At 38.8% G+C, this 20,361-nt stretch overlaps 1 protein-coding gene across 1 annotated transcript in view; it reads left to right on the forward strand.

Annotated features, from left to right (window-relative positions):
• The window catches only part of LOC127647627 (probable helicase with zinc finger domain), a 70,275-nt gene that overhangs the window by 4,172 nt on the left and 45,742 nt on the right, over positions 1–20,361 (forward strand). The window contains exons 2-17 of the mRNA XM_052131989.1: positions 2,662–2,868; positions 3,141–3,177; positions 3,457–3,581; positions 5,282–5,338; positions 5,560–5,608; positions 5,725–5,800; positions 6,131–6,329; positions 8,497–8,604; positions 8,850–9,150; positions 9,317–9,584; positions 10,763–11,102; positions 12,463–12,593; positions 14,501–14,680; positions 14,938–15,039; positions 15,809–15,987; positions 18,182–18,300. Of these exons, the coding sequence (XP_051987949.1) occupies positions 2,680–2,868; positions 3,141–3,177; positions 3,457–3,581; positions 5,282–5,338; positions 5,560–5,608; positions 5,725–5,800; positions 6,131–6,329; positions 8,497–8,604; positions 8,850–9,150; positions 9,317–9,584; positions 10,763–11,102; positions 12,463–12,593; positions 14,501–14,680; positions 14,938–15,039; positions 15,809–15,987; positions 18,182–18,300 (2,460 nt within the window). The 5' untranslated portion in view covers positions 2,662–2,679. The remainder of the gene's footprint in view (positions 1–2,661; positions 2,869–3,140; positions 3,178–3,456; positions 3,582–5,281; positions 5,339–5,559; positions 5,609–5,724; positions 5,801–6,130; positions 6,330–8,496; positions 8,605–8,849; positions 9,151–9,316; positions 9,585–10,762; positions 11,103–12,462; positions 12,594–14,500; positions 14,681–14,937; positions 15,040–15,808; positions 15,988–18,181; positions 18,301–20,361) is intronic.

Raw genomic sequence — 20,361 nt, forward strand, 5'->3', positions numbered from 1 at the left:
GCAAAATAAAAGGAAATGCAACTCCAGCTATATTAAATCCAGGTTACATTTTTTTACTGTGTTGGGTCGCCACATGATGTCCAATGTCAAATCAGTGTCCCGAAGCAAAACCAGCTGAGAACCACTGCTCAAAAGTACTTCATAGAAAACAATAGTACATTTCTGAAAATATTGTGTTGTCTGGGTACACTTCCACAAAACCACAAGATTTTGCTTTGGTAGCAAGTCCAAAATACCATGGTACTTTTTGTAAATGTAATTAATTAATATAAAGTTTGATTTTGGCTGAATTGTATTGGTGGTTATCCCCTTGCCTGGATGTTAGGCATGTAATAGGATGGATTTTGTTGCAGTTGCTTGGAATACGATTTCTGGATTTCTCTCTTTCCTTGGCAAAAAAAAAGTGGAAAAAGTGTTAACCGCAGCCTCCGCTAACTAAAGCCATCTGGACGCTTTGACCTAATTATGATATAGATGGAAAAATGACTCCACATTCAAACAGACATGTGCACAGCAATTAAATTTTAGGTGTGATTAAGTTTGGGTTGAGCTGGCATGTCTAGTTATTGCTGCTTAGAATAATCATAAATCTTCTAAACTCAGTTCCCTACAAGGTCAAGACCAAAGGATACTTCAGTTGTCCGCATTGCCGCGTGCAACAACCGGGCTTCTCTCGATATTGCGGAGTACAGACCTCAAAACTGATGTGACCAATTTCAATTCTAGTGAAGTGTTAAGGAGGAAGTCAAGTCGAACCTCTCAAACAGTAGACAGACCTGACATGCCAAACAGCTGATGAGGAGGAAAAGAGCAACACTGTGCTATGTGCTCATTTTCTTTTTTCACCTTTACAAAACTGTTTCACGATTCTACATGAGTAAAATGAACTGTTATATTTTGACAATGTTATAGTTTCATATGAAATAATCTAAAGGTAGAATATATTAAACCTCATTTAATATCAACGGTGGCAGTTTTAATGTTTCAAGATGTTTCAGCCAGTATTTATTTGTTCATAAATACAATTTATTATTATTATTTAAGACTAGCTACACTGATGTAACCATGGTAACGAGGAGCCTTTAATCGTGTGTAATATGTGTGTTCTGTTTGAAATATGTTTGAAATTAGGAAACAAACGGGATAATAATGGCCTCATAGAAGTAAATATGCTCTTACATTTTTAAAAGGGGACGAGACAACTTCATGTCGCTTTTGTTGTTGATGTCAACAACTAAAATAATATCACTTGATGCATGTCCTTGCACTTGAAAACCATGAACAAAACTATACAACATAAAAGGAAATGCGACCCAGGATACATTAAATACAGGTTAAATTTGAACTATTGTTGGTCACCACTTGAATTTTGCCTTAATTTTACTCTGTACACCGGCAGCGATTTTACAGAGAAAAAAGCTTGAAGGAACCTCATTTTTTGTTGGATCATCTTCAAATTTGAAACATAACTTCTTTAAACTCGTGGCTTTGAGAACATTGTATTTCTGGGTTGTCTTGGCACTTTTATTATTGTATTTTTAGATTATAAAACATGTTCAGCACAAAATATTTCCATTACTATAAACTACAGCTTCTCTAACTTTAAAAAATAACAACATATATTAATTCTGAATCTTGGGAAGTAAAGCCCAAAGTGTCTTCTTTCAAAAGATACTACAACTGTGTTCATACTCCAAAGGGTCCCGTAAACCCTTTGGAGTATGGACACAGTTGTAGGGGGTGTATCAACAGGTTGAAGACGGGAGCAGTCGCGCACCTACAATTTATGTTAATTGTTAATAATCAGAGGACGTTACTTTAAACGCTCACACAGCTGATGTTACTTTTCATTTAGTAATTAATTTAACATGTGAACTAACATGCTTTAGTTATATAACATGTTATAGTGACATGTTTATTATTATAATTCTGTTAGCTTTCTTATTTAAACATTTCAAAACCATTAAACATGTATGATCTTGCAGATCAGTGTGTTGCAGGAACAGCTTTCTGCTTTGATGCCATTGCATTGTACAATTGAGCATTTGATTAGTAAAGATTTCTGCTCTTGCATAGAATTTAATTGCGGAATTATCTCACTTAATCGACCGCCTGTTGCTTTCGATATCTGCTTTGGGATAAAGTTCACATAACTGCTGGGCAGTTTCCCAAAGCCAAATCCACACCTTAACAATTAGTGAAGGGTAAAAAAATACTGAACTGACATTTTTAAGGCATTATTTGAAGATGTTCAATGGCTTATATGCTAACAGATTACAAATGATGACGAAGGTCTGGTAGACCCGATTATCTAACAGCAGTTGTAAACCAGTCCAAAATAAACGGTGAGAATTTATATACAAAAACACAACAATACAATCACATAATTTCAGATGTGTACATTAATAATCATTTGATAACTTAATAAATGTCGGCCTATAGCCTAGATTTCACCCAGACCGGCACCTCAGCCCATTTGGGCAAAGGGGCAGTTGCTCGGGCCACTGTAGCTACCCCCTGTGTGCATGCTTTGAACCAAGTATACTACAGAGACATTTAATGTCGCAGCGGGATTTGAGCGAACGCTTTTGTCCAGACCCCCAAAAAAGCTGCATACAGATCAGTGATGAAGCCTTTAACGTCCTGTCTTTCCTCTGTCAGAAACTCTGTCTCAGAGTCATGGAGGATAGGCGGCCACGGAAGTCATGTGACGAGGCCATCGGATCATTAGTGAGGCAGGAGTATGAGGCGGCAGTGGCCCACAGCACAGAGGCACTGCAGGCCATGGGGCCCCGGACCCCCACCCCCAGCATGGCCCTCCTCCGCAAACGTGCCCTGCTTTACCGCATAGCTGCACGACTCCAGCTGGTGAGACGATTGTCAACAGCATGTTACGTCTCAGAAATTCAGCAGTGTTATTTAGTTTAAGGTTTTATTTTTGCCTTATTTTTGGGTACTGGGTGTGGCATTTATTTATTACGTTTGGTATTTATTACCCTAAAGCAAAAGTAACATGCAACATTAGTGTGATTTTTGAAATTCTTTGGGTTGGTAGCATTTCTCAAGCATATAGACTAGCATGTAGTATTATTAGGAGGGAGGTAAATTAATGTATGGTTTTGCTTTATTTGGTTCAACAGAAGGACTACGATCTGGCTGATGAAGACTGCAAGCATGGTAAGATGATGAAAAAACATTTGTATTTGATTACATGCCCCCAGAAATCTTGCAAATAAATGTTTTCCTGAAAAAGCTGTCAATATCATGTCAACTCTATTCTTGAGGCTGTAACTGTGACACATGAGTTAAAGCATGAGGAGTATTAAGTCTCTAGGGCTGCAGACTTCGATTAAATAATCACACTTGCGAGCACTTTTGCTGTCGGTGTGACAAAATTGTCTCGTGTGTGGGCTGGTTTGATCACTGGGGTGTGTTTGTGTGTGTTTGCTCTTATAGTGTTTGCTGAGGAGCTGGGGAAGGGAGATGGCAGTTTCAGGGCAGGGCTTCAGAGTATGCTGCTGGAGGGGAGCTTACAGGAAGTGTGCAGTGTTCTCTCTAAATCACTCTATGGAGAACCACTGGTAAATCAACCCACATTTCCTTTCCAAATCAGTTAGTTCGTCATATTGCATCCAGAACACTCATTGTAATGATTTCAAGATGTGAAAAAGGAGTTGCTGTCTTGCAACTTAGATTTTTGTGTTTAATTTTAATTGTATGGAAATGGTGCTGTAAAGTCAAAATTGCACTGTAAACTTGGCAAATGTGCTTTTAACTATACATTACCACTGTAAGTGTTCCAGTTGTGCTGCAAACGGTATTATTGCATTGCAAACTTCACAATTGTGCTGTAAATTTTAGAATTTCATTGTAGACTTTATATTTGTACAGCAGAATTCACAAATGTGTTTTAAGCTTTGTAGTTGCACTGCTTCAAAATTACACTGTAAACGTTAGAATTGTGTTAGACTTCACAATTACATTGTAAAATTTATAATTGTTCTACAAACTTTACAATTGCGCTGTAAATGTTACAATTGTGCTGTTAACTTGAGAAATGTGTTGCAATCTTCACAATTATGTAGTAAACTTTATAGTTGCATTATAAACGTTTGCAGTGTACATTTATGGTTGCACTGCAAATTTGACTGTTTTGCTGCAAATTTCACAATTTTGCTGTACATTTTAGAATTCCATTGCAGACATCACATTTATGTTGTAAACTTTGTAGTTGCACGGCTAACTTCACAATTGCACTATAAGTGTAGAACCGTGATAAGACTTCACAATTGTGTTAACTTTAGGTGTGCTGCAGATTTCACAATTAAACGGTAAACTTGAGAATTATGTTGCAAATGTCAGAATTACTTGGTAAAATGTTATAGTTGAATTTCAAACTTCATAATTGTGCTGCAAATTTTATGCAAACTTCACAATTGTGCTGTAAATTTTAAAATTTCATTGCAGACTTCACATTTTCATTGGAAACTAATAGTTGTGTTGCAGACTTCACAATTGCAATGAAAACTTTCCAGTTGCCCTGCTTCACAATTTATCTGTGAACTTAATAATTGCTCTTCAAACTTTACAATTGTGCTGTGTAAAATACACATTGCACTGTTAACTTTTAGAATTATGTTGCAAACTTCAGAATTACTTAGTAGCACTGCAAAGTTCATAATTGTGCTGCAAACGTTATAGTTGTGCGTTACAATTGTGCGCTAGACAGTTTTCTGTAAACTTCTCAATGGCACGCTATACATTTTAGAATTTTTTGGCGAACTTTTAGTTGTTCTGCAAATTGTACAATTATGTTTTAAGCAGTTTAGCTGCTGCGAATCTGTGTGGGTTTCTAATAATTCTCCCGTGAACAGCCTGAAGTATAGCGCGGACTGACAACAAGCAAAACCAAAGTTGGAAGCGAATGGCTACGGCAAGCGCTTTTGGGACATCTGTAGTCAACGCCATGAATTACATTGTAAAAATAAAGAAAAGTAAATAACTAATAAAAAATATTTTACTACACTTTTAGGATATCACAATTACTCCGTAAACTTTACTACTTTAGAGTTGCGTTGCAGACTTCACAGTTGTGTTGTGAACTTTATAGTTGCACTGCTAACGTCACAATTGCATTGCTAATTTTATAGTTGTACAGTGCTGCACACTTCAAATTTGCAGTGTAAACTTACGAATTGCATTATAAACTTTAAACATTTCACTACAATTTTGCTGTACTTGGAAGTTATGTGACTTGACAAAAACCTTTTGATTGTCCTAGAATGGTATCATGACTAAAGACATGACACGACTAAAGCGACTCCTCTCAGAAATAGAGGTTAGTATGTGTTCCTTTGGATGTTTTCTTCTATTTCCATTTATAAAGCCATTATGCGCTGTCAGTGTCACTTACACTTTCATTATGCTGTGAAGAGAGCGATGTAACCCTTGACTTCATATGACTTTCTAGATTCAAGAACTAGTAGCTCTAACCACATTTCTGTATATGACTGAGTGATTTTATAAAATAGTGTTTTACAAGGTTCATTTCAATGGCAGGCTGTGAAGAGTAAAATGGTGTCCGAGATGTCTGAAGAAAATGAGGAGGGTGAGTTCCTCTTTAGTTTAACAATACAACCAGGATCCATTTTTATCTTTGAAATCATAGCTCTTCTGGGAGTGTGGGTGTTGCCTCTAAAATGATATCTCTTTCCTTTTGTGTAGATGTGGAGGAGGGCTTGCGGTTTCGTCCTCCTCCGCGAGGGGTCACTAGTAGTGAGGAGTACACCTTGTGTAAAAGGTACACCTGTTCTGTCAGCATTTATTGAGCTAGATTGGCTCAAAAGTTTGTTACATTTGCTCATACATTATTGTTTGTATGCAAGTTAATGTTTTTGATGCTGCATAAAGTTTTATTTTTGTCTATTTTTAACGCAAATGAAAATTCTGCTGTAAGAGACGAGCTTTTGTACGTACCTTTGCAGCGATCACTCAAACTAGCCTTAGTAAGACCGCATCTATGAAGAATTTAATTGGAAAATATTTTTAATGATATTTGATTTTCTTGAGCAGTGTTGCAACACTGTCTTTGTGTAGGTCATTGTGGGTTTAAAATGATTGGTCTCGTCAGGTATTTGGAGCAGGGTCTGTGTCGGTATGGAGCTCAGTGCACGTCGGCTCACTCACAGGAGGAACTCACGGAGTGGCAGCAGCGCTACGCCTCTCGACTCATCCGCCTCAAACAACAGCAGGAGGGCAAACACTTCACTGAGAACTACATGGAGGTGCTCATTGAGAAATGGATCAACTCGCGTACGCCGGAGAGAGTGGTACAGTCATGTTTTCCCACAGTTCACTAGATTGGTGTGTTGTCCTTTAGTAAGCCGCACCCACTAGCTATCTAAGGCTACATTTTGTGTATGTTACATCTGCAAAATACGTTTAAGCTAAAGGTGAAGTGTGTAATGTTTGAACGTTGAAATAATTTTCATGCCCAATATGCAGAGACGAAAATCAGTTTGTTGGTTTACGTCCTGAAGAGTAAAAGTACCGAATCTGTGGCCCTTTCAAAGCACTGTTTGTTTGAGTGGCCCAACCTGTCAACTTCTGGCCTTAACCAATGGTATGCGTTTGGGGTCGGACTATCTGTACGTCCAAACAATGGGCCAGTAAGAAACTAAAGTGCTGAAATCCACTCGAATCTGTACAGGACACGTGACTTCTCGTCATCAGCACCGATTTTTCTAACCCTGCGTCTTTTGAACACGCATAATACGTATACGTGTGGAATTATTTGCACTTATTAGTGGGTCCAAAATGTGGCATCATTCATATTTGAGCCATTGTCGTCATCACGAAAATGCACTTGAAGAAGATCCAGTCGCTGGTAAACCACAGGAGATGAAGGTAAAAACGTTATGAGTAGATGTGCATGTCAAGAGCACAAGTTATACAAATGCTGGTATCTCCAGACCTCCTCACACATAAGTCTGAAGGACTATAAAGACATAATTATGAGTCTAAACTCCTGAAGAGAAATGGTCTGGTGTCTTGTACAGTCGTAGCACACATGTGCCAATGCAGGCACAGTCAGATGGAGTATACTTCGACTGGTTTGCGTTCGACTGTACGCAGACATTGAGCGTTCTTGTAAAAATCAAAGTATGCTTTAGCAACCGCATAGCAACGCCCTGGCACCCTATATAACACCCTTGGACCCAGCACTCTGATTTTATTCAGGGAATGTAAAAATCTATTTGGTGATATCTGTGATGCAGAAATTACACACTTCAACTTTAAACATGAAAAAAATGTATTAAATAGAGCTGAGAGAACTACATTATTATTGGTAACTGAAAGCATTATTAAATTAGCTGAAGTTTTTGATAAGTGTTGACGCAAGAGAGGGGTATATGTAGAATCTTTGGAATGATAGATGTTATGGTTCTGTAGAAATTCTGCTGGGCTTTAAGTAGGAATCTGTGGAGCTTTGCGCGGGATGCGGTAGAGCTTTCTGCATCTTTGCGCGTTATGCAGTGGAGCTTTCTGCATCTTTCCGCCGGATGCTGCGGAGCTTTGCGCGGGATGCAGCGGAGCTTTCTGCATCTTTCCGCGGGATGCAGCGGAGCTTTCTGCATCTTTGCGAATTCTGCGAGCTTTCGCATCTTGCATATGTAGAATCTTTGGAATGATAGATGCTATAGTTCTGTAGAAATTCTGCTGGGCTTTCAGTAGGAATCTGCGGAGCTTTGCGCGGGATGCGGCAGAGCTTTCTGCATCTTTCCGCGGGATGCAGCGGAGCTTTGCGCGGAATTCTGCGGAGCTTTGCGCGGAATTCTGCGGAGCTTTCTGCATCTTGCATATGTAGAATCTTTGGAATAATAGATGTTATAGTTCTGTAGAAATTCTGCTGGGCTTTCAGTAGGAATCTGTGGAGCTTTGCGCGGGATGCTGCGGAGCTTTCTGCATCTTTCAGCGGGATGCTGCGGAGCTTTCTGCATCTTTTAGCGGCATGCTGCGGAGCTTTCTGCATCTTTCCGCGGCATGCTGCGGAGCTTTCTGCATCTTTCCGCGGCATGCTGCGGAGCTTTCTGCATCTTTCCGCGGCATGCTGCGGAGCTTTCTGCATCTTTGCTTGGGATTCTGCGGAGCTTTGCACGGATTTCTGCCGAGCTTTGCGTGGAATTCTGGGCAGCTTTTTTGCTGGATTCAGCTGAGCTTTCTGTGGAATTTTGTGGAGCTTTGCATGGAATTCTGTGGCACTTGGCTTGAGATTCTCAGAGCTTTAGGTGCAGTTCTTAACATTCCGTGCAGGCCTACCTGTAACTATGCTTTCTTTGATTAATAATGTCAAACCTCAACATAATGGAGTGTAATTCTATTGAAACAATAAGTGATGGCACACCCCCCTGTATAGTCTATAAAGTCAGGAACAGTTAGCTGTGAGATTTGTCAGGTGTTCTTGTATTGATTTTGCTGGTTTGTGGTGTCGTGCAGATGAATGACTGTGTGGATGGAGTTACTGTGGAACACCACTCGGATCTCTCAATTACCGTCAACACAAAGAAATCATCTCACTCCTGGACATTCACGCTCTTTTGCAAGGTTTGGACAACCTCACAATCTCTTTTGAAAGCCACAGATTATAGAAAGTAATCTGTTATCTTAACTGATCCTATTTCATGAGGAAAAGACTTGGAATTAGTGTTCAGACCTGATACCGTTAGTTTTGGTTTTTGAGTCATTTTATCTCAGCCTTGTGGCAATACTAATGTGGAATAATAGATTATGTATTAGCAACTCTGTGCAAGATGGTTAAAACACACATTTATTTTTTTGGTTGCATTCAGCCGGTTCGCATGCTACACTGCATCGCTCTGCTTTATGATGCCAATCGTCCACACTTCTCCATCACGGCGGTCTCTGCTGGAGACGCATCCACCCAGGTGCCTCAAGATGTGTCTGAAGGGGCCTGCCAGGAGTGGAGCGGAGCTGGTCTGGTACAGAATGGCATGGACCACTGCGTTTACACCGTGGTCATCTCCTTTAATACAGAGATCTTTGGAACATTTCGGCAGACCGTGGTTTTTGATTTCGGCTCTGAGCCCGTGCTCATGCAGCGAGTGATGGTGGATGCTGCATCCATTGAAGGTAAGGTTTTTTTGTCCTTTGTCCAGAGAGTTCTTATTCTTTTGAAAGTTGCTGATTTAGATGTGAAATTTAATTCAAAAAGATCCTAACTGTGTATGTATCAGTTTGTAATTGCATAGAATTGAGATCAGTGTTTAATCGTTATGCATTACACATGATCCCACAGATCTTGAGCATCTGATGCAGGCACGGCAGCAGCTCTTGATGACCGCGAAGCGCTGGGACTCGTCCTGTAAAACAATTGTAGAGTTTGTCTCTAATGAGAACATGGAGCTGGAACGCAGTCTACTGACCCGTTATCAGATCCCTCTCTCTGCTGACCAGCTCTTCACACAGTCAGTCCTGGACAAAACCCTCACTAGAGACAATTACCTGTCCCGATTGCACGACCTGCTATACATCGAGGAGATCGCACAGTACAAAGAAGTCAGCAAGTAAGTAGTCTCACAAAGCAAGTTATTTTGACAGTCTGTATTTTTGTAGCTTTATCTGGCCAAGAACTGCACACTTACACAGGGAGAGACTGCCTGAACAACAAGTAAAGCAAACTAGACACAGTGTGCTTGTCTGGATAAGGCATTCAGGGGCAGGTTATCCTATTCATTCTTTCCATAGGGAAACTGGTTTTTAATGATTAAGGTGCTGCTGCACTACATACACACTATGTACATGCAAGCTTGGATAAATATAAGATACTAGCATTAAACAATATAGCAGAGCTCTGAAATCCATTTTAATGGTGTTTAACAGTAATTCCTGTTCCACTCCTTACCACTAGAGGTCATTGGTGATCTTTGTGAAAAAGCAATTGGCTGCTGTGTTTGATGTTTGAAGATAGAATTAAAAATATACATGTGTGTATATATGTATGTATATGTTTATGTACACATACATGTGTGTGCGTGTGTATATATATATACAGTACATATATATATATGTGTGTGTACAGTACGTATAAATGTGTGTGTGTGTGTGTGTGTGTGTGTGTGTGTGTATACAGTACATATATATATGTATATATACGTGTGTATATATATATATATACGCACGTAGTACATACACACACACGCGCACGTAGTACATACACATACACACACGTAGTACATATACACACACACGTGTATATATATACATACACACAATGTGTGTATGTGTATATATATATATATATATATATGTATGTAGTACGTGTGTGTATGTTATTTATATATATATATATATCACACACACACGTGTGTGTGTGTGTGTATATGTTTGTGTGTATATGTACTACGTGTGTGTGTGTGTGTATATATATATATATTTTGAGACAACAGGATTTTTATGTCATTTGTTATTTTTAGATATTGAGATTAATGTTGATGTATTAGTAAAATTAGCATCACAGAGTACAACATTTAGTGCAATACCTATAGAAAGTGCTCTACTTCCTATAAGTGGGTCAATAAGGTATGAGAGGTTGTGCTGTATTGTTAATATAAAGAGTACTGTTGTATTATTTAGAAGATGGTACTCTGGTTCTGGTCAAGTGTTTTGGCCATTTTGGAAAAGATTTCAGCAACATGTAAAATCCCATATATAAACACGCTTGTTCATCTTTTTTTCCTCCCAGGTTCAACATCAAGGTGAACCTGCAGCTGGTGACGAGCTTTATGTTGACTGGCATTTCTGGTGGGGCCAAATATGCTCAGAACGGACAGCTATTTGCACGCTTCAAACTGACAGAGACTCTGTCAGAAGACACACTGGCTGGCCGACTGGTCATGACAAAGGTCAACTCTGTTCTGCTGCTGCCTCTCTTTAAAGAGCGGATGGTTCAGAACCAGCCAGCCGGAGCTAAGGAGCGTGTGTACGAGGCTCTTATAGAGGAAAAGACCAAGGACTACATCTTCCTGCGGATCTGTAAAGACTGTTGTGAGGAGCTTGGGCTGGTGGGCGATCAGGAACTGCAGGTAGAAGTATCGCTTCAACCAAAAAAGGAAAATCATTCACCCACCCTCATGCAGTTCCAAACCCGTATGACTGACTTCTGTGGAATACACAATTAAATGGCTGAATGCCCAAGTTGAATTTAAAAAAATTTACACAGTGGGGACTAGCTCCGGTGAGCTCCAGAAATGACATAAAAGCACCATAACAGTTGTCAACTAAGTTTAGTCGACGTTAGCGACAACGTCAAAAAAATTTAGTTTGATCTCATTTAAGGAAACATGAGATCAGATATGAAACTCTAATGATTGCAGCTCTGCAGCTCACGCCTGAATGAGTAGAGGAAGAACACACAGCTCACAGTCCAGATGCACTCTAAACTTTCCAAACAGCTTCAGGTGATGTAGATCACAAAGTATGAGGGAATTCTAATGCAAAAATATTAAAAAACATGAAATACATTCCATTGAAGCTAAACTTGTCAGAGGATCTTTAAAGGAAACACCTCGCCGTTATATCTTTAATGCATCCTTTATTAGAGTTCACATAATAAGGAAGCAGGTCATGTAAATGAGTATAAACTCTGAAACTGGCATATCTCTGTGCGGTCAGCACAGATAGTTTTGTCCTCATTATTATTATTATTATTATTAAGCATGTTTCTTACAATCTTTTAAGTCAAAGTTCAAGCTGTATAGTCTGTTAAGAGATGACGATTAATCGTAGCAATGATCGTCTGAATAATCATTCTAATAATCGTTAGATTATCTTGAAAATCGACTAATCATAAGTTGCAGCCCTATTGTCAAGTTTTGTCAAATATACATCTAGACATGTTGCGCAACATTTGACATCACAGACTTGAAAGGCCATTGGTTCTCGTGTTGTTACCAAACTCGACATGCTAGTTTGAAAATGCAGCCGTGCAAATGAAATTTGAGAGCTTCAGTGTAGAAGATTATTTTGAGTGAATATCTACTTTGCTTTGTGTGAGAAATGGACTGAAATTTATTGTTTGACTTCAGAAGACTTGGAATAAAGTACGAGTCATATGGACTATTTTCTTTCCTTTTTGGAGCTCATCCGCTTTCATTAAATGTAAAAGTGCAGCAAACTTTCTGATGCCTCCTTTTGTTGTCTTGGGAAGAACAAAGTTCACCGAAAAGTTGTTCCAAATCCATATGATTTAACACTTTAACACCAATCATTGACTAGTTCCAATGAATAATTAGCAATTGGTGATTAAACAATGGGGTGTGTAAGCATTTGTTGAAAAGAGTGTAACTGGTAAGTAAATACTCTCCTGCTATTTAAATGCACTCTGTCCACTGTGTCACACTAAGACTTTAGTGTGTGTGTGTGTGTGTGCGTGCGTGCGTGCAGGTGGAGCTCCAGTTTCAGTTGAACAGGCTTCCTTTGTGTGAGATGCACTATGCTCTGGATCGTATAAGAGATAATGGCATCCTTTTTCCAGATGTCGGCCTCACTCCCACAATCCCCTGGAGTCCAAACAGGTACCATCACAGACACAAGACTCTGAATGAAGGACTTTATTTATTCTCTTTTGCACACACATCAGAGTCTTCGGCCATTAGGGCTGGGCAAAGTTGGGGTGGGGGGGGGCTCTGTAGCACCCTCTTGAAAATGGGAGTGTAAGAGGGGCTCCTTAGCACCCCATTTTCACCTAAAGTCATCAAAATTTGTGCAGATTTTGTTCTCATAAAGCCAAACAACTTTCAGGCACAGTCATTATCTCTGCCCAACAGGAAGTCTGCCATTTTTTTAAATTTTTTTTATGTTGCAGGCTCTGAACTTTTAAACACTCCTCCTAGGGGATTCATGAGACTGTCAGCACATTTAGTCAACATTTTGCCAAGACATTAAAGATGCTAAATTGTGAACAGATTTTGATATATCAAATGGTGTTGCCATGGCGAGGCATTAAATTAAAGGCAAAAAAGGGAAACAATGCTTCTGTGTGTGATTTAGATCATAATTGAGATGTATGTTTAGTCTTAAGGGCTAATCGCATGGATTTGACTATTTTGGGTCACGGTCATAGCGCCACCACCTGGCAGCCGGAAGTGTGGCTCTTACAACAGACTTTAAATTAGTCCTCTTATATTACTCTAATGGCTTCAGAATTGTTTAGAATAATATCCAAAGCCAAGTGCATGTGTCCACCTTGCATTGTCCAAATGCCACAGGGTGGAAATGGACCAGATGTGCTTGGGCCCGTCAATGCTGCTTGCATCTATATTTTATTATGTGCTTGTCCCCCAAGTAGACGTTTTGACCTCCCCTCTATAATAAATCTGTAAAAAGTGTCAAAGGGTGACTCACAAAACCTGTCAAGACAATAACTTGTCACTGCCATCACACATCACTACCGCCTCACATCATTACCCATCACTCATCCACATGTCATTACCAATCACTCGTCCACATGTCATTACCCATCAAACGTCATCACTCATTACCCATCACTCGTCCACACGTCATTACCCATCAAACGTCATTACCCATCACTCGTCCACATGTCATTACCATCAAACGTCATTACCCATCACTCGTCCACAGGTCATTACCATCAAACGTCATTACCCATCACTCGTCCACATGTCATTACCCATCACTCGTCCACACGTCATTACCCATCACTCGTCATTACCCATCACACGTCATTACCCATCAAACGTCATTACCCATCACTCGTCCACACGTCATTACCCATCACTCGTCCACACGTCATTACCATCAAACGTCATTACCCATCACTCGTCCACACATCATTTCCATCAAACGTCATTACCCATCACTCGTCCACACGTCATTACCCATCAAACGTCATTACCCATCACTCGTCCACACGTCATTACCCATCAAACGTCATTACCCATCAAACGTCATTACCCATCAAACGTCATCACTCGTCATTACCCATCACTCGTCCACACGTCAGTACCATCAAACGTCATTACCATCAAATGTCATCACTTGTCATTAACACCACACGCCATTATCATCACTTGTTATGACCAAAGTCATTCCCTTATATAGTCATTACCAATACTCATAATTCCCAGCATGACATCACCATCATGCACACATTAAAAATCTACATTACACATTAGATCCACTAGAAAGTTGAACAAGGCCTCGACCAAATCTTTAGAGAAAAAATATTAAAATATTGACATGTGACATCAATATTGAAATAAGAAACTTCAAACATGTAGTAAAAAGTGATGTAATTGAAGACCCCCTACATTGAGCTAAAATGTGAAATGACTTAGTGAACTGCTGCAGGACTGAAGATCATTTACATGCTCAGACGGCTCTGTTAATGTAAGTGACAGCTGTGATGGAGCGCACGGCTGTGTGTTTGTAGTTGGTAAGTTGTTCTTCCTCTGTGCCACAGGCAGTGGGATGAGCAGCTGGATCCCCGTCTGAATGCCAAGCAGAAGGAGGCTGTTCTGGCCATCACCACCCCCCTCTCCATCAGCCTTCCGCCGGTGCTCATCATAGGACCCTATGGCACGGGCAAGACCTTTACACTGGCCCAGGCGGTCAAACACATCCTCAAACAGCCTGACACACGGTGAGCAAAAATACACTTCACAATGCAGGATATTTTCTGTGGTAATGGACGGCATGTTACAGATGTTTTATTGTGTTGAACCCAGAGCATTTAAAACACAAAATTGAACTTATTTTCCTAAGACATTTTACTTGTTTTTATCCAGATTTATGCAACATTACATTGATGAAGCGAGAGCTTTTTATTGTTGTCCCTACCTAAAAAATGTATGATGATGATGATGGTTTTGATTTACTGTTTTATTTTCTTTGTTTCAGGGTTCTGATTTGCACCCATTCAAACAGTGCAGCAGATCTGTACATTAAAGATTACCTTCATCCATACGTGGAGGCTGGCAATCCACACGCACGACCTCTCAGGTAACATGCTGAAGGGTACAGTTCAGCCAAAAATATCTTTTCGATCATTATATACCCACCCTGATATTAGGAGACACACTGTTGAACAGAAAAGAGACAATTAGTAGAATGTAAGGGACTGATAGCCTCGATCACCATTCACTTTTGTTGCATTTTTATCCCATACAACGAAAGTAAATGGTGACTGAGGTTAACACCCGACCATGAAAAACAAAAGGAAATGTTAGGCAGATTGTAAGTCATTCAGGTTGCGAACATGAGTGGGTAAAAAAAAATAGTTTTTCATTTTTGGGTTAACTAGCGGTGTCTTGACAGTCTTAAAAGGCTAAAGAAAAACACTTCAATCATTACCCAGTTTTTTTGCTTGAAATATTTGACATTGTGAAAGGGTTGTTTTAAAACGCACAGTAGTTCTCATGGTTCCATGGTTATTTTGGCACGCCACCCATAAGTCTCTTATCCATCTTGTCCCATACACTTTAGCCTTCAAAAATCCAAATTTCCGGTTGTGTATGATTCATTGGCACACATTATTTTAATGAGGAAAAAAAAATATTTTATCACAATGTAATAACTTTCTCCCACTTGTACTGTATTCTAGTACTCAAGTAAGCTGAAAATAGCCATCGAAGCTGGCATGGCGTTAAAAACAAACAAAAACATTCATCTCCATGTAGTTTCATTGGGTAATGTGTCCAATTACAGACGTTAAATGTGTTGTCAATGCCATTTCATGTTGTGTGTGTAACATGTTTGTGTGTTCGTTCAGGGTTTACTTCAGAAAGCGCTGGGTGAAGACGGTGCATCCAGTGGTGCAGCAGTACTGTCTGATCTCTGGAGCTTACTTCACCTTTCAGATGCCTACACGCCAGGACGTCGAGCGCCACCGCGTGGTTGTTGTCACACTCAGCACGTCCCAGTACCTCTGCCAGCTTGACATGGAGCCAGGTGAGCACAAATGCACCCTATGTGGTTTGTTTTTATTTCACCTCTAGAGGCCACTGTTCTACTTTAAAATCAAGCTGTTTTAACTGTAGGATCCTTTAGGAGAAGAAACATCATGGAGGGAAAAAAATTATCAGGATTTATTTTTTCAGATAACAGATTGTTCCAAAAAGCAAACATCAGCACCAATTTCCATCCATCCATCCATCCATCCATCCAGTGTCCATACTTTCAGTAGACCCAATGCTGAACTCAAAGTTAAAAAAAAAAATATCGGTCAAATCGGTAATAAAAAAAGGTCAAACCGAAGGCCAAATCGTTTTGTCTCATTACAAAACTTTTCTCTCTTTGTTTCACTCTCTCTTTTCATTCTTCCTGCTCACAGCATGCTAAAGAAGAGACTTGCAGCTGGTTTTCATAACTACACACATCTTATTAAAACAGAAAGACATCACAGCAGCGTGTCACAGCTGGAAGTGGCCACATTAAACTCCTCCTCCTGGAGCGATCTGCAGCAGTTTATTAGGAGAGGCTAATTTCCTCCAGTGTGTCTGTGTGCAGGATCATCTGTTGCTAAGAGACGCGGCTCACATGTCTAACACACTCGTCATCATTAACACCCCCGTCTCCATTCGTTTGTTTCTCCCTCATTCTTAAAGTACAGTGATTTTTGTCTTGGGGTTTTGGGAGGCAGAAGTTTATTCCCTCCCATGACAAAAACCTTTTGTGTTTATATTCCTTTAGGTCATGTTTGTTTGTGTTTTTGGAGAAGGGAGGACAAGTTCGGTGTGATCACTTGCGGGACTGATATAAAACAAATTATCTTGATTTTTTCAGCCTTTGACAATACTCTATATTTATCTTGATATGGTTATATTTGCTCTGAAATGGTCATTTCAACCAATACAGTCATGAAAACCAGTTAGATTTAAAATGTTTCATACAAGTTGTAAAATATAGTAAAAAAAATGTTTTTGAAATAATCATGTCATGTTTACTGCACTATACATACACTGTATTAAATAGCTGGCTGATGGTGAAATAAATGCTAACGTTTATATAAAACAATATACTGCAATTATAGCAAATGATATGTACACAATACTATACAATGTCATACACATATTTCACACAATATTTACTCTAAAATGAATTAATAAACATTTGAAAATATTTGCAAAACTGGTTCAGTGACACTTAAACGAATAGTTCACCCAAAAATGAAAATTCTCATTTATTCACCCTCATGTCATCCCAGATGTGTATGACTTTCTTTCTTCTGCAGAAACTAAACAAAGATTTTTAGAAGTAAATTTCAGCTCTGTAGGTCCATACAATGCAAGTGAATGGTGACTAGAACTTCAGTGGTTTAATCCATGTCTTCAGGAGTGATATGACATGTACGGGTGTGAAACAGATCCGTATTTAAATCCTTTTTTTACTGTAAATTCTCCTCCCTGCCCATTAGGTGGCGATATGCATAAAGAATACGAATCGCCAAAAACACAAGAAGAATGAAATGGAAGGTGGAGATTTATAGTAAAAAATGACTTAAATATTCATCTGTTTCCCTCCCACGCCTGTCATATCACTCCTTTCACCACTGGAGTCTCATGGATAACTTTTATGGTGCTTTTATGTGCTTTTTGGAGCTTCAAAGTTCTAATCACCATTCACTTGCTTTGTTTGAACCGAAAGAGCTGAAATATTTTCTAAAAATCTTCATTAGTGTTCAGCAGAAGAAAGTCATACACATCTGGAATGACATGAGGTTGAGTAAATGATGAGAATCTTAATTTTTGCATGAACTTTCCATTTAATGGCCAAATAAAAAGTCACAATGCTGCACAATTATTTTATATCAAAAATAATATTGAACATTGTAACATTCAGTACATTAGTCCTAATCACATGTATGCTAGAAGGCGTGTCTTAATGTTTTGTTTATTGGCATGTCCGTGAGTTATGTCATTCTCACACACACACACACACACACACACAGATAAAACTTGCATCTGCTTACATCTCCATGTGCAGATTAAGAAGTTCCTCTGCGGGACCTAATGGCAGACACTTTTTTTTTTGTTAATGGTTGCTGTGTGTGTGTTTGTGTATTTTTGTGTTATCTATTATTAATGGTTCATCCTGTGAAGCTCCATGTAATGAATATTTCATTTGTGTGTGTGTGTTTATAAAGGGATCTTCACACACATCCTGTTGGATGAGGCAGCTCAAGCCATGGAGTGCGAGACCATCATGCCGCTGGCGTTGGCCACTAAGGGCACTCGCGTCGTACTGGCAGGAGATCACATGCAGGTACTTGAATGATGATGTCATGAATGAGAACAGCATCACTGGAAAGAGTCACTCATTATTTCAATAAATATTTTTAACTACTATAATTCTTAACTCGCAATGAAATCGAAATTGACCTTGCAGTATTTATTTTCTTAAGGCATGTTCTTAGTGTTATTGTGCATGATTCATCAGTGCACTTTTTTTTTTACAGTATGCATAATAAATCGTTCCAACTCCTGAAATGACTTCATCTGCATTGTCACATGGGCTGGACAAATTATATAAACCGATCAAATCATAGCCTGCTTTTCCCAATCCAATAAAATTTTCAGGGATAAAATCAAGAAATAATTTTTCATAAAGTAAATCTGAAGTCATATGATAGCTTTGCTGAAAATCTAAATCATAACTTTAATATCATATTCACACTTCCACATATTCAAACTTGGTGCCTCGTGTTTGTATACGAGACATGGGAGCTAATGGCATTTTGTTGTCATTGATGTCAAACCTGGCATAAATCACATTGCAGCACAAAGTTTAAATGTGCGCAAACAAACTATCAAATTTCATTTGAGAATTTCAAAATTCTCTTCTCATCTAACTTATATGTATTAATTACAACAACAACAAGAGGGATTAATTTTGGTGTAGAACAAGTTTAGTGTTCACTGTGTGCATAGCATCAGGGATTTTGCATGTCACATCTGAAAGTTTATGTCAATTATAAATAAAATGAGGCTTGAGATCAGAGGTTGTTGATTTACTCAGCGATCTAAAGTACACAAAAAAAATCATTTCAAAGCTGTCCGTCAAGTGTATATAATCATGACCAAGCTTTTAATCACTAGTTTACTCCAGTTACAGTAAATATGTATCTGAAACCACACACTTCTGCAATATTCTACATCATTTATGTTGTGTCAGTAGTGCGAGTAGTATGTTAACACTTAAAAAAGGTTACAAACAGAAATCTGATACGAGTATCCGGATGATTCACTTCTTTAACCATCAAAACGGAGTGTGGATTTTTTGGAATTTTGGATACTTCATGGTCTCAGTGCTCGCAGCTTGCCGAATGTAGCGGAAGATGCAGCGTTTCTTGGCCACCATGCTGGTCTGATAAAACAATTGTAATTATTGGAGAATTCAGCAACTAGCCACATCTCAGTGAAGACAGCACCTTACAAATGTAAGTTGAATGCTTTATCATCACCCCACTCTGTGTGAATATGTACATTGTTTGAGATATAAGTGTTGAGCTGAGGTTGGCTAACGTGCTAAAGCTAGCAGCAACACACATTGTATGTGTTTGAAACGTCACTTCAGCTGTTAAACAGCGAATGCTTCCATCTAGTAAAAATCTTTAAGTCCATTTGGGACTAGACTACTGTTTAGACAGCTAATATCTTTTTAATTTATTTATTTAAGCTTTTGGATCTGGTGAGCGGATTACTTAATACTTTTATCCTAAGAGTCGACACATTCAGAGTAAATGTTCTGAAGGGTTTTTCAATGGCCAAAACAAAATTGCTGAAATTGAATTGGCATATATCTTGCACTATATTTTCTCAAAATTCTCTTAAAAGAATATTCCGGGTTCAATACAAGTCAAGCTCATTTGACAGCATTTGTTGCATTAATTACCACAAAAATGAATTTTGACTCATCCCTCTTTTCTTTAAAAAAAAAAAAAAAAAGCAAGGTTACACTGAGACACTTACAATGGAAGTGAATGGGTGCCAATCTTTGGAGGGTTTAAACATGGAAATGTGAAGCTTATAATTTTATAAAAGCACTTTCATTAATTCTTCTGTTATAATTGTTTTATTTGAGCTGTAAAGTTGTTTAAATTGTCATTTTTACTGTAGTTTTATGGTTTCGGTGTTTGTTTGACATTAAATTGTTATGGTAATGAGGTTGTAAAATTTGCTATAACTTTAAATAGAAACGTTACATATATATGTTTACATATAGTTTGTCTTGTGGCTGTTCTTTTTGAAACGGTGAGTATTTTAACGTTCAAAAATTGGCCCTCACTGTAACCTACATTTTTGCTTTTTTAAAGAAAAGGAGGAA

This window comes from Xyrauchen texanus, chromosome 8, assembly GCF_025860055.1.
Source record: "Xyrauchen texanus isolate HMW12.3.18 chromosome 8, RBS_HiC_50CHRs, whole genome shotgun sequence".
Lineage (NCBI taxonomy): Eukaryota > Metazoa > Chordata > Actinopteri > Cypriniformes > Catostomidae > Xyrauchen > Xyrauchen texanus.